This window comes from Alexandromys fortis, unplaced genomic scaffold (genome assembly GCF_014885135.2).
Source record: "Alexandromys fortis isolate MF-2015 unplaced genomic scaffold, M_Fortis_MF-2015_v1.1 scaffold_36, whole genome shotgun sequence".
In the NCBI taxonomy this organism is placed as follows: Eukaryota; Metazoa; Chordata; class Mammalia; order Rodentia; family Cricetidae; genus Alexandromys; species Alexandromys fortis.
Genome location: NW_026067915.1, coordinates 7,351,399 through 7,365,894, shown reverse-complemented (window position 1 = coordinate 7,365,894; position 14,496 = coordinate 7,351,399). Strand labels below are relative to the sequence as shown.

At 45.1% G+C, this 14,496-nt stretch overlaps 1 protein-coding gene across 1 annotated transcript; it reads left to right on the top strand.

The window, feature by feature from the left end:
* Window positions 1-2,356: 2,356 nt before the first annotated feature.
* Window positions 2,357-13,928, top strand: Iqcf2 (IQ motif containing F2). Its single transcript, XM_050139538.1, has 3 exons — window positions 2,357-2,452; window positions 12,294-12,377; window positions 13,548-13,928. The coding sequence occupies exons 1-3, from the start codon at window positions 2,357-2,359 to the stop codon at window positions 13,926-13,928; spliced, it is 561 nt and encodes a 186-aa protein (XP_049995495.1).
* Window positions 13,929-14,496: the final 568 nt, after the last annotated feature.

Sequence of the window (14,496 nt, the reverse complement as noted above, 5' to 3'; positions counted from 1 at the left end):
TCTAGGAGAAAGGTCAGAATATTTGGGCCTGTAAAGCAAGGTTGTTGCAATAGACTAAACATTAAGCCCAGCATATTATCTGGCCCTTGCTAACTGTTACACGCTAGGCAAGTATCTTCTAAAATCTAATTAGGACTCCTGAGAGACAGACATAACAATTGCACTCTCGGCCACGCCATTCATGCTCTTGCCCCTCAGTATCCTCGACAGCTTTATCCCCGTGACCCTCTCTCTCCATCTTTGCACGAGCCTCACTCTATCCTGCTTCATCCCTACACCAGACGAGCGAAAAGGAAAGTCCTGTTAGATAGGAGGAAAGCATTTGTCAGTTCCTCGAAAAGCTAAACAGAAACCACATGTGATAGTGCAATGCCGGTGTTTGCAAGGCTGAGTCAGGGAGTCCAAACGGGGCTACATGGAGAGGAGAAGCCTTATCAAAAAGTGGGGAACGTAGGCTGGTGACATGGCTTAGTAGATAAAGGCACTTGCCTCCAAGCCTGAAGACCTGAGCTCAATTCCCAGAATCCACATGTTGGAAGAAGAGAACTGACTCCCATAGGTTGTCCTCTGAGAGGCAGACTGGAGGAAAGGGTAGAGGAAGGAATACAGGAGGGATAACTAATGGAAGCCTACCACTGAAGAAGCGTCTTGAAATCTATACATACACATATACATATACACACACATATACATACATATACATATATAAAGAGTTTAAATAGAATTACCCCATTCCAGGGCAAAAATGCCCCACCAAGACACAACAGGATAAAAAAAGCCCAACACTAGCAATGGGTCACATCTTTTGAAGTTGTTGGCAATGAGTCACACGGGCCCCCAGATATCACTGGATCTCACCAACGCTCTTGGTAAGACAGGAGGAAAGCTACCACACACTTGAGTCATAGAAGAAGGAACTATCAGGCCGCTACTCACAAGGAAGCATCCCCCACACCATCCAGCTTTCACGAAGCTGGAAGATGCTGCACACACACCAGAGGCCAGAAGGAACCACCATTCTCACCTACTCTCTGACCCTGTGAGCTACAACAATGACTGGCCCGTCCAGAGATGCCCGTCATGAGTGGGCAGCCACTTCCTTACTGAATTTAAGGCCCACTTCACAAGTTGAATCGCATACCTGGCATTATTACTGGGGCCCTGAACCTAGGGCTAGACAATTCATACTCCCTGTAGGCAAACCTACCCCTATGACTCTGGTCAATAGACACAGTTTTAAACTGACCCCGCATGGCTTGTGGTTATATCCCTAGACTAGTGTATCTATCAGTCCTCATCGGAAAAGCCTCTTTTGACAGTAGATACCAATTAACATGGAGTTCTACAACTGGGCAAGGCACAGAGAACACCTGAAGAAGGCTCCGCCCTGATTATAACTTCTATTGCATAGCCCCTCCCCCCAAGGCTCGGGGATTACTGTTCAAGGAGGACAGAAGGATTACAAGACTCGGAGGTGATGTGTGACTACCCGGAAATAGTGCTTCTGGACAATAGCAAGGCACTTCACACATGAATTCAGAGCAACTGAGACAGTGTGTACAAAACTTGCGTAAGCCCCCCGTCGGACAAAATTCCAGCATGCAAAGAAGCTGTGGGCATGAAGTTCCCCCCGTGGCTAAAGAGAGCTCGTCAGCAATTGTTAGCCCCTGGGAGGGCGAGCATGTGTTTAAGGTGTGACCTGGTGAGCTGACTGCGCTCCAGCGAAGGCCACACACACACACACACACACACACACACACACACACGGCAGCATAGATTGTACTGGATGGGGGGGGCATAGTTGAGTCAGTTGAAAGTGGGGGTGGATTTAGGAGGAGGGAGGAGGTGAATATGATCAAAATATGTGGCCCACAATTCTTAGAAAAACATGTAAGAATGAGGGGGAAAGGTTGCTGTCTGACCTCCACATACACACTGTGGCACGTGTGCACACATTCACACAGAAAGAGAAGAGGGGGAGGGGGGAGGACAAATGTGGAAAACAGAAGTTCTGCGACATAAGCCGACTTTGAAAACATTATGTGAAGTGAAAGACAGACATATTGCGCAGTTATATAAAATTTATATAAAATGCCCAAGAGAGGTAATAAATAAACTAGTAGCTGCTAGCATCAGCAGGGGAGAAGCAGCCGCTACAGGCTTGCTGCTGGCGGCGACTCCTGTTTTCCTGTTGACTGATGAAAATATCGCAGAAGGAGAGCACAGCCATGGTCACTGTATTCGTTACTTTTCTGTTGGGATAAAACACAATGATCCAAAGCCACTTACGGAAAAAAGAGTGTGTTTGGGTTTACAGTTCCAGAGGGATTAAGGTCCAGCGTGTCACGGAGGAAGCATGGCATCAAGCGACAAGCACCGTGGCAGGAGCAGGAAGCTGAAAATCTCATTTTTCACCGCCAAGAGGAAGCGGAGAGAGCAAGCTGGAAGTGAGGTGAGGCTATAGACTCTCAACCCAATGTGTGGTCTGAATGAGAATGGCCCCATAGGCTCATGTGTTTGAATGCTTGGTCCCCAGCGGGTAGAACTGTCTGAGAAGGATAAGGAGGAGGGACTTCGTTGGAGGAGGTGCATTTCCCAGTTAGCTCTCTTTCTCTGCCTCATGCTAGCGGACCGGATGTGAGCTCTCAGTGGCCGACACCAATGCCAAGCCTGCCTGCCTGCTGCTGTGTGCCCCATTATGATGAACACGGACTGTAGCCCTCTGGAACTGTGATTCCCAGTTAAATACTTTCCTTTATAAATTGTCTTGGTCATGGTGTTCTGTCATGGCAATAGAAAAGTTACCAAGATACTCACTCTCCGGTAAAGCAAAGATAAAAACTCTCCCTAACATAAAGAGAGTGGAGGAAAGAGGAAGAGAACTCAGTGCAAGCCTTGGAAGGCAGAAGGTCCCAAGGGTACTGAGAAAAGATAAAACTGCACACAGAGACGCTGCATGTTGTATTTAACCTATTTCAGAACACTGAAGGTCCAGAGGTTGCCTCTCTTGCCAACCATACTAAGTCTTGCCAAATTTACACACCTTGCCCATATAAAGATTTGGGGGAAATGATTAATCGTTCTTCATATTCTCATGGGCTTTGATGATAAAAACCTTTACTGAATCCAGGTTGTACCATTTTTCATATTCTTTCTGAGTAAGATGATATTCTAATGATTTTTCCAATAAACTTCTTCATCCCTCAGTATGGGACCAGAGAGATGGTTCGTTGGGTAAAATCATTTGCTGCCAAGCCTGTCAAGCCAAATTCAATCCCAAGACTCACGTGGTAGAAGGGAAGAACTGACTCCTGCAAATTGTCCTCTAATCCACACACATAAACACAGACACACACACAAACTTTGGAAGATAAAGACAATACAATAATACACGGTAGTAGAATCCATTACTTTGTATACTAACTTTAAAAGTCAATTTTTCAAGCAAGAAAATTTATTTTTTTTCTTTTGGAAGTTGTTTTCTTAATGACACAGCCTCTAAAACTCTTAGTGTACACACTAAGTTGCAATTAAAAACACCATCAGGGGCTGGGAAATGCAGCTCAATGAGGAAATGCATTTCCAGCACAAGAGCTCTGTCCTCAGCAACACATGAAAAACAACCCTCAGGGCAGACCTCATTGATAGATACTAGTTTAGTTAAATTAGAACAGGGGGCACTGGAGCGATGGCTCAGTGCTTAAGAGCGTATACTACTCTTGCAGAAGACTGGAGTTAAGTGCCCAGTGCCCGTGTCCGGAGGCTTAGAGCCCCCTGTTACCCCAGTTCCAAGAGATCTGACACTCTTTTGGCCTCTGTTGGAGCAACACTCACATAAACACATGATGAAAAATAAAATAAACCTTTAAAGCTTTTTAAAAAACTGGAAGCCAGGTGGGGGGGGGGAGGCACATCTTTAATCCCATCACTTAGGAGGCAGAAGCAAGCAGAGATCTCTGAGTTTGAAGCCAGCCTGGTCTACATAGTGAGTTCCAGGACAGCCGGGGCTACACAGAGAAACTCTGTCTCAAAAAAACAATAAATAAGGTAAAAAGTTAGAGCATAAACAACAGAGAAAACTCAGGGCTAAGAATGATTTTCACTAGTCAGTTACTCTATAATAATACTCTCTAAAGCTGTATAAATGCTCCTTCTATTGTAACGCAGAGAGGAATGAACTCTCATCTTCAGCGGTAGCCATACCATGAGGCATTTTAGAAAAGTGAAGGTATCCAAGCCAGGCTCATGCTCGTTGGTTCTTGCAGGATGGTATGCCTCAAGAAGTAACCTCGTTAATCCTTCCTCTAAAGGAAGGAATCGGTGTTTTCACTTAGGTACCTTTTTGTTTGGGCGTATGCAGACATTGCACACACGTGTGGATGTGAACCAGAGGCCAGCAGTAGGGAGCCTCATCACTCTACACCTTTTATTTTTGAGACAGGTCTCTCGATGAACATGAGGCTCATGCATTGGCTAAACAGACTGGCCGATGAGCTCAGGGATCTACCTACCTCTGCTGTCCCAGCACTAGGGTTACAGACACGCCCCACCAGCCCCACATGTGTGATCTCTGCTTCCTATCTCATTATCCCTGGAACTGCAGGCACACACCATCACAGCTGGCTTTCATTTATGGGAGTTAGGGTTCTCATATTTGTGACACCAATGCTTACTGACTGAGTTGTCTCCAAAGCCCCAAGCATGAGTTGTCTATAACATGGCTTCTTCTAGTATCTTTGGTATTCTGTGCATTTTATGACATAGCCTGGACACTGATAGAGAAAAACTTTCTGTTCCATGCACTAAGGGTACCCAGAAAGGGGCCCTTTTTGTGTACAGGTAAAATGCATATTGTTATATAGTTATAAAGCTGCATTATAGTATTCTAGAAATGGTCTATTGCATGTATTTTTATCTATGTTATAAATATTTTATACTGCTAAGTTTGTTAAAATATTTTTTCTCCCTAAAAAATATTCAAAAATAAATATAGAACTGGGCATAGTGGTGCACACCTCTAATCCCAGCACTTGGGAAGCAGAGGCAGGTGGACGTCTGTTTGAGGCCAGCCTGGTCTACATGGTGAGTTCCAGGACATACAGAGTTATATAGTGAGATTCTGTCTCAAAAAACAAAACAAGAATAATAAATAAATGTATGTTGAGCCAGATATGGTGACACATGCCTGGAATCTTTGCATGTGGAAGGTGGAAGCAAGAGGATCAGGAGTTCAAGGCCAGCCCCGCTACATGAACTTCTGCCTCAAAATATAAAATAAAATTAAAATTTTGACAGTCTATAAGTTAAATGGTTATAGCTTATTTGTTCAGCAGAGGTATCACTCTTTGAGTTTTAGTCCAAGATCAAGACAAGAGTGTTGACCTAGTATAGCTATAGAACTTACTGGCCACTTTGGTAGTGTTCATCAAATAGACAAATTCAAATGCTGGGCTACCCTAGCCATGTCCCAAACTGAATAGTTGCTTCCCAGGACACATATTGAAAGCTAAACAAAGAAAAAAAAGAAAGAAAGAAAGAAAGAAAGAAAGAAAGAAAGAAAGGAAGGAAGGAAGGAAGAAAGAAAGAAAGAAAGAAAGAAAGAAAGAAAGAAAGAAAGAAAGAAAGAAAGAAAGAAAAGCATCGGGCATGGTATTGCATATCTATAATCCTAGAACTATGGGGGTGGGAGCAGGAGAGTTACAAGTTCAAGACCAGTCTGGGCTACGTAGAGAGACCCTATTTCAGGGTTTATTTTTAGGTCTCACCATTTTAGGGTTTTAGTACATCATGGCAGGGCTTCTCAGCTCCTGACAGGGGACTGTGTGGTAGAGGCTGCTACCATCGTGCAGATCAGGAGGCAAACCACAAGGGGAATCAGGAGCCAGGCTACGACCTTCAAAGCCTCACTCACCCCACCAAGCTGCTTCCTCCAGCTAAGACCCAGCCCCTAACAAAGTTGCAGCCTTTCAAAAGAGCTCTGCCAGCTGGGGACCGAGCATTCAAAATATGATCCTGTGGGAGACATTTCAAACGGAGCCATGGTATTCCCCTTTCATATTTCCATCCGGCTGCAGAATACACACAAGAGGACATCAGCCCAGTTATGATCCCAGCAAAACCTCCATAGATGTTTAAAAAACTTTCATCTGTAATGGTACCAAGAAGCTCAACCACTCCTTATTAAATAATTAAATAGCAGCATCAACTTTTTTTTTTTTTTGCAGTGAGGAGATAATTTTAACTGCTTTGTGTGCTTTTTCCCATCTCTGTCTATTTTTTGGAGCTTTATCTGATATTAGAATTCTTTCTCAAATTCCTAAAATGACATTTCACCCTTAATACAATATTTCTAAAACTGAGAGCTTTTCTTTTTAATTCAGCGTTTCAAAATATAATGGGAATGTTCTCGGCATTTAAAAAAAGATCTCAACTAAAATGCATACACAAAAGACCCCGAACAGACAAAACACGCTGTGAAAGAAGATGCTGTAGGCACACACACTCAGAGTTTAAAAATCGGGGTCGGGAGGGGAGAAAATTAAAAGGAAGAAAAACCTAAAAAGACATTTTCTTCCAAAGAAAACACAGCTGGCCAGCAGGTCCATGAAAAGGTAGCTAACATCACTGGCCATCTGGGAAACCAAGATCAAAATCGCAGTGAGCCATCACCTGACATCTGTTAGGATGGTTATCATCCAAAGACAAGGGGGGAAAGTGTGGGCAAGGGTGTAGAGAAAAATTGGGACAGCCATATGGGAAACAATATGGAAGATCCTTTATAAAAATCAAAATAGAACTACCATATGACCCAAAACCAGGCTTCAGGGGACATATCCAGAGGAAGGGAGTGTCCTGAAGAGAGGACTTCACTCCCATGTACGCAATGGGATCCTCCTGGCTGTATCCCCCAAGCAGTGAGATTACAGGTGTACCACCATCCTGGGTTGGCTATGTCGGTGACAGGGCTCCAAACACAGGTCGTTCCTGCTTGTGCATGTGTTAGTCTACCCATAGAATGACAGAAAAAGTTCCACAAATCTTAGATCTGACCATGAACTTGTGTCTAGTCCAAAACAACTCATAATTACCAAAGTCCAGCCCTGCGCAGCAGCTATGGACTGCAGGGAGGACCTGGGCCAGGGCTGCCAGAGAGCAGCATGCTCGTTCAGTCCCTGCATCTCTCTGCAGAAGCTGCTGGGTACGGTGGCTTTAAGCACAGTGATGCTCAAATGCTTGAGAGAACCAAACTATGAAAGATGACTGTGGTGGCTTGAATAAGGATGTCCCCCGTAGGCTCCTGTATTTCAATGCTTAGGGAGTGGCACTGTTTGAAAGGAGTTGTAGGCGCGGCCTTGTTGGGGCAGGTGTGACCTTGTTGGGATAGGTGTGGCCTTGTTGGAGGAAGAATGTCACTGGGGTGGTCTTTGAGGTTTCAAAAGCTCAAGCCAGGCCCAGTGGCTCCCTCCCTCCCTCTTCCTGCTGCCTGCGGATCCAGATGTGGCCTGCCCTTTTCTCCAGCACCATGTCTGCCTTTGTGCCTCTGTGCACTGCTGACCTGATAACAGACTAAACTTCTGAAACTGTAAGCAAGCCCCAACTCGTTGCTTTCCTTTACAAGAGGTGCCATGGCCATGGCGTCTCTGCACAGCCATAGAACACAGATCATGAAGGATCTGGCTGTTAGGGACTTCTAAACAAGTCCCAAGGATGCTGCTCATGCACTTGACAAGAGTATACCTAGCAAATCCCACTGAAGAGGCTATCAACTTGATAACCATCAACCTCATCCACTTTCTCCCAGGTACCACTGCACACATGCTGTGCATCTTTGTGGAAGTGTGTGCCATCAGGAGCAGCATTTTTGGCGAGCTTGGGACTCTCTGCTGTGTAAGGCTGGGTCAGGCAGTGATCCCGTTATACCATGATCCTGACCTTTGGAAAATCTCTATAGTGTTCATGTTCCTCCTCATTTTCCAGTGGGAAAAGTCCTAACGAATCATATTGAAAACCCAGACCTAAAACTGGAAACAAATTTTAAAAACCTATTCATGTTTTGAGTAGTTTTAAACAGTTTCTTCATGAGAAAGGGGGAGAGAAAACCTAAACTCTTATCAAAAGAGTGGAAAGCCAAACAGGATGGAAGGAACAAGAATAAGATTCGCTGTTGCTGTCTAAGGATTGTGTTACACTTAGAGACTGAGTCTGACATCCTGATCTCAGCTCACAGGATGGAGAAGTCCGATGCCCAGGAGGACCTTCACAGATTGACTCTTGACAGGATAGAGGCAAGAAGATTTCAACATACGTGCCCCCAACAGGATGGAGGAGTCCAATGCCCAGGAGGACCTTACAGGCTGACTCCATACAGGATGGAGGAGTCCTTTTCCACACTGAGAATGACAGTCTGGAGTCCAGCTTTACAACAGAATTCATCCCCTCCCCTTTACCCCTCTCCTTCTGCCTCAACTTCTCTTGCTGTCTCTACCTGCTGTCCCCTGCCCCCAAACTACTGTGACTTTAAGGAAATCTCATAAGGCCCACCCCTAGATGGAAAGCTGTGGGCAATTAATGACAGCAAGGGAAAATTAGTCTTCCTCAGGGAAAAGCTCCCCAATTGGCCATCCAATAATAAGTGCTTAGCCAGGAAAACCGTACATACAAACGACACTAAATGGTCTCATTGTTTATGAATGTGTATGCGTGATGTGTGTATGTGTGTAACAAAGGAAAAGAAGCCACGAATTTGAGAGGGCGCAGGGCAAGGAGGATGCAGGAAGGGTGGGAGGGAAAGAGAAGGGAGAGGATGTAATACAGGGCACGTGTCTGGAATTTTAAAGATTTTTAATTTTAAAAAGGGGACAAAGAAAATCCTCTGGAAGAGCCTTTGGGCTACTGGGGGGTCCCTGGCTCAGTTGCTCTACAGAATCACTAAATATGCCAGCAATTTTAAAAAATTCTTTGTAGTTCTTAATTTCTAAAGCCTGTTTGCTGTGCTTTGACAACACTGCTATTTTTTTAAATGTGATTATTTCCTTTAAAGTGTCCGTGGGACTATTGGACGAATCAGGTTCCTAACTCTTCTGTGCTGCTATTTGCCATTTATGTTTTAAGCTTTAATTTAAATTTGATTCATACATTATTATTTTAGGTGTGTGTGGGATGCTGTCGGGGTGTGTGAGGTGTCCACAGCCAGCCTTCTGGCTTGAGGTCAGAAGACGGCTTCCAGAGTTGGGGAATCAGTTCTCTGCTGCCACCTTGTGGGTTCACATGAAGTGCAGCTCACCAGCTCTGTACAAGTGTCTCTACCCTCAGCTATGTAATTGATCCTATGTTACCATGTTTTTTTAGTTATTTTAATCACCTCTTAGAAGATTCTAATGAATAAAATAGGAAAGATCTAAAAAGACATTTCTCCAAAGACACACAAATGACCAATAAGCACACAAAGTATATTTAACATCATCAGTTCCAAAAGAGTTAAAACATAGGGCTGGAGAAATGGCTTAGAGGTTAAGAGCATTGCCTTCTCTTCCAAAGGTCCTGAGTTCAATTCCCAGCAACCATCTGTAATGGGGTCTGGTGCCCTCTTCTGGTCTGCAGGCATACACACAGACAGAATATTGTATACATAATAAATAAAATAAATATTTAAAAAAAAGAGTTAAAACATATCAGAGGAGGCAATATGAGACTTTAATCTCAGCACTTGGGGAGGCAGAGGCAGTTGGATCTCTGTGAGTTCAAGGCCAGCCTGGTCTACAAAGAGAGTTCCAGGACATCCAGGGATACATAGTAAGAACTTGTTTTTTTTTAAAAAAAATTAAATACAATGGTGGCTCACAACCATCTATAATGAGATCTGGTGCCCTCTTCAGGCCTGCAGGCATACGTGCAAGCAGAATACTGTATACATAGTAGATAAATAAATCTTAAAAAAAAATAATAAATACATATAGAACCTAGATTTAAAAATACACGAGCCGGGCGGTGGTGGCACACGCCTTTAATCTCAGCACTTGGGAGGCAGAGGCAGGCGAATTTCTGTGAGTTCAAAGCCAGCTTGGTCTACAAGAGCTAGTTCCAGGACAGCTAGAACTGTTACACAGAGAAACCCTGTCTCGAAAAAAACAAAACAAAACAAAAAAAATGTGCTTGTATCAATACCTACATGTGTATTTATAAGGCTGGGGGGGTCATGAAACAAAAAAGGGAATTAGTTATGAGAAGTAAGAGAAATTATTTGGATTATTTAAATTTAAATTAATTCTTTGAGAATTTTATACTGTTTTCAATCATTCCCTCCCCAGCCCTTCCTCTAACTCCTCCCAGATCCCCTCCATCCCCAGCTGATCTAAAACGTAATTCTAAAAAGAAAAATTAAAAACTTAAGATGACACCCCTACAGAGTTTAATTTATCAAAACATCAGGCAGTAACAAGTGCCGACACAAAGAAGAAAGAATACGAGCTTACATACGCACTAGCATAAATTTTAAGTGGTTGATCCATATGGAAAACAGGCCTCTGTTCCTCAAATGAGTCCTCAGAGTTCATCCACGGGCCAGAAGTTCAAGCCCTAGCTATTGGGAAATGAAAGGGTGTTCATAGAAAGTCTGTACATGCGTGTTTACAGCGGCATTATTCCTAATAGCCCCAAGTGAAAATCAATAGCATAAATGCCCGTGAAAAGGGTGTGCACATGAACAGAACATGGCATGTCCTTGCAGTGGAATATTACTTGGCCATAGAAAATTATCAGGGACTGATGCATACTGCAACACGGGAAACTGTGAAAACATTCAGTAAGAGAAAGAATCCAGACAAAATGGAACACACACATGATTCTCATAAGAAATACCGCAGTGCTGGGCTTACAGATGTCTGCCACCAAGTCAAACTGTCCCTGTGAAATTCTTGATAAAAATTCTTATCTTTTAGGATAGTTTTTAATGAGTAACATCTGAATTTCTAAGTTTTGAGAGATTCAGATTGGACCTATCAAGTCTTGGTGCCTATTTATGGTAGAACTTTAATGGCCTTCTCCGTGGGTTCTGGGTCTCTGGATTCATCTCCAGCTACTGTAAAAAGAAGCGTCTTTGATAAGGGTTGAGAGTTGCACTAATCTGTGGGTATAAAAATAAGAGCTTAGGGGGATGTTTATTAGCATGACCATTTAGCAGAAGGAGATTACCAAGTCCTCCCCTAGGGCCTATGACCTATCCTGCTCTGGACTCTTGACCCAGTTAACAATGCCAGATATGAATTCCATCTTGGAGAATGGGCTTAAAACCCAACCTGAAAGCGGTTGGTTATTCCCATAATGTTGGTTGCACTGCACTAGTGTGTATCTGTGTGTGTGCATAGAAGGTCACTTGTTCTTGAAGCTTGCAGGGTTCACAGCCGGGTAAGACTACTGATCGCTTCTCTCCGATGCTAGTATACAGGGTTTTCCCACTCATTCAGTGTGCACACAACCTTTGAGGATTACGAAAGCTAGCGAGAAGAATTGAAGCTTCTAGTTTTGACTACAGAGATCCTTGTACATTCATGTTGACCAATATCCTATTCACACTAGCTAGGAAACAGTCAGCCTGGATCCCGACCAGCTGATGACAGATAGTGAAGATGTGGTAGATGCAGAACTGAATTTTATCCAATCGTAAAAAAAAAAAAAAGAAAGAAAGGAAGAAAGAAAGGAAGAAGAGAAAGAAAGAAAAGAAATTATAAGACTTGCAGGTAAATAGGTGGAACTAGAAAATTCTGCGTGAAGTAGCCCAGGCTCAGAAAGACAAATGCATGCCTTCTCACATATGCAGATACTAGCTTTGGCTCTTTAGATTTGTGGTCCCCACCCCACGCCCGCCCCTTGGAATGCCTGTTGAGGTAAGGAAGGTAGAGAGGGGCTACTGGGAGAAGGGACTTAAGAGAGGAGAGACAACAGAACATATGTGATAAGGAAGTAGAAGGGGGAGAGGCTGAGGCAAATATCTTAATCTTGTATCACAAAGCCATTGTGAATTCAGTTTCCCCTCTCTTGGGTCACTAATACCTGACGCTGGGAAGCAGGAAATGGGGGCTAATGAACCATCTAGAGGCAGGCTGGTGATGGCGCTTAAGTTTTGTGTAAGAGCCAGGACCAGACCTAGCAGGCGGTCAGGGTAGGCGTGTGCACCACGCTGGGCTTCACAGGCCTAGGGAAGGGAGGGGATACTGAAGCGGTGGGCGCTTCTGACAGGGCCGTCCAGAGAAAGCCTTTACTCATGCACATGTATTCCCTTTTAATCTCGGTGACAGTCCAAGAGCAGTTTGAGTGTGCCTGTAATTGAAGAAGAAAATGAAATTATTCAAAAGAAGAAGAAGCTAAAGGTAAGAGAACAAGTGAGTTGAATTACACATACAGTTAAGAGAACTCCAAGTCAGTTGTATCCATGTGCTAGGCAAGTGGGATTCCACCTCATATCCATCCAAGTCTAAATGACCAAGAGTCAAGTCAGTATTTGCTCATTCCACTCTGTCTCCTCCTCCTCGGTCTGGGCTCTTGGATCTGAGTTTGACTGTGACGTGCTGACTGGAAAGAGGGAAACCATCAAAAACTGCCTGGGGCTGGAAGTCCGGAGCACCAGTACTGTGGATTAAGCAGAATGGTCTAAATACAGACAGGTTGGTTGTAGAACAGGAAGGAAGTGCTACAAGCCACAGTGTTGAAGTGAAAACACAGGACTGTCACAGAGAGCAATCAGATGATGGGGGGGGGGGGGGGGGGGNGGGGGGGGGGGGGGGGAGTCAGCAAAAAAAGGAAAGGAAGGAAGGAAGGAAGGAAGGAAGGAAGGAAGGAAGGAAGGAAGGAAGGAAGGAAGACACCAGACGAAAGCATTGGGAGAGCCAATGTTCCTGAATCAGCAAACGCTAACCGTGTGGTGTAACTACACCGAAGCTCCTCCTATCCCCAGCACACCCTTCTGGTGACTCTGGTTTTCTCTTAATTTAGGCAGCAATGAGGTAGGCAAGAAAAGGTTATTAGCCAAGGGTGGAGGTACATCCCCTGTGATCCCAGCCCTTGGAAGATGGAGGCAGGAAGGAAGAACAGAAATTTAAGGTCATCCTCCACTATATAAGGAGTCCAAAGCCAGTGTAGAATACACGGGATGAAAAAGGAACAGCCAAGGCGGTGGTGGCGCATGCCTTTAATCCCAGCACTCAGGAGGCAGAGGCAGGCAGATCTCTGCGAGTTTGAGGCCAGCCTGGTCTACAGAGCCAGTTCCAGGACAGCCAAGGCTGGCTATCTCAAAAAGAAACCCTATGTCGAAGAAGGAAAAAAAGAAAAGAAAAGAGAGGAACTGAGACACTGAGAATGGGGTGATGTGCCCACAAAAGCAGGGAAGGGTCCCGACAAGGTCCGGCTCCTCGTCAGAGTTCTGCTAGATCCCAGAACACTCTCCGAGGAGGAGCCAGTGTTTAGAGGACAGCCCAGTGCCCTTCCAAGAATACCCTGAAAGTTGGTAGCAGGAAGGTCCTTGAGTAATCTCTCTTATCTCTGTCTAGAAAAAGTTAAAGAAGAAAAAAACTAAAGCAGCCATTAAGCTCCAGGCCTGGTGGCGTGGCACCCTGGTGCGCAGGACCCTGCTGCACGCAGCCCTCAGAGTCTGGATCATTCAGTGCTGGTGGCGGCTGACGCTCTGCAGGATCCTGGAGAAGAAGCGGAGGAAAGCGCTGATTGACTTCTCAAACAGGGAGAGAGCGATTGTCAAGATCCAGTCGCTGATTCGGATGTGGCGCATTCACTGGCGGTACTGCCAGGTCCTCAGCGCCATCTACATCATCCAGGGCCACTGGAAATACCACAACTGCCAGTCCTGTTCCCTCCTGCGGGGCCACTGTGTGATCACGACCACTCACCTACAGTTCCACATTGAAATCATTGACCACTGAGGACGCGCATCCGTTCGGTCCCCAGTAAAGGTCTAAATGGTTGGTGTGTGTTTCTGTTCCCCGCGAATGGACGCCTTGAGACTTGGGCCTTGCTGAGTCCAGTTGTCTCTCTCAGAGATGAACAGTGAGGATTTCCCGGGCTTGCGTCTTGGGGTGGTAATGGTCACACGCCGCTCAGTCATCAAAGCATCAGCCAGGTCCCAACCTATGACCCAGTCAGAAGTCCAGTTCCCAGTCCCAGGCCCGTTCCTTTCTCCCCATCACTGACTGGAAGACTACATCCCATGAAAACTCTTACTACCCTGCGTGCCCAGACCGACTCTGGGGTCTGCAGTCAGGGTTGGCTGGGATCCAGAGTGCCTCTGTTTCCTTATTGGGAAGCATCTAAAGAAAATGCCGATGTCTGAATGAGGGCATCACAGTGTGGCCCCAAGGGAAGACAGGAGGTTGGCCTTAGTGCTGGGGCTGAGGCCGGGGCTGGGCATGTCAGCAGGCAGTGAGATGACCCTGAGAAGAGTGGACAAGGACACTCTCAGAGCTAGAGCCATGGCTCAGCGGTTAAGCTGTT

Coding starts and splice junctions, on each gene's coding strand:
- Iqcf2 (XM_050139538.1), top strand. CDS start 2,357: ATGGCATCAAGCGACAAGCACCGTGGCAGGAGCAGGAAGCTGAAAATC. Junction 2,453..12,293: donor GAGAGCAAGCTGGAAGTGAG/GTGAGGCTATAG, acceptor TCTCGGTGACAG/TCCAAGAGCAGTTTGAGTGT. Junction 12,378..13,547: donor AGCTAAAGGTAAGAGAACAA/GTGAGTTGAATT, acceptor GTCTAGAAAAAG/TTAAAGAAGAAAAAAACTAA.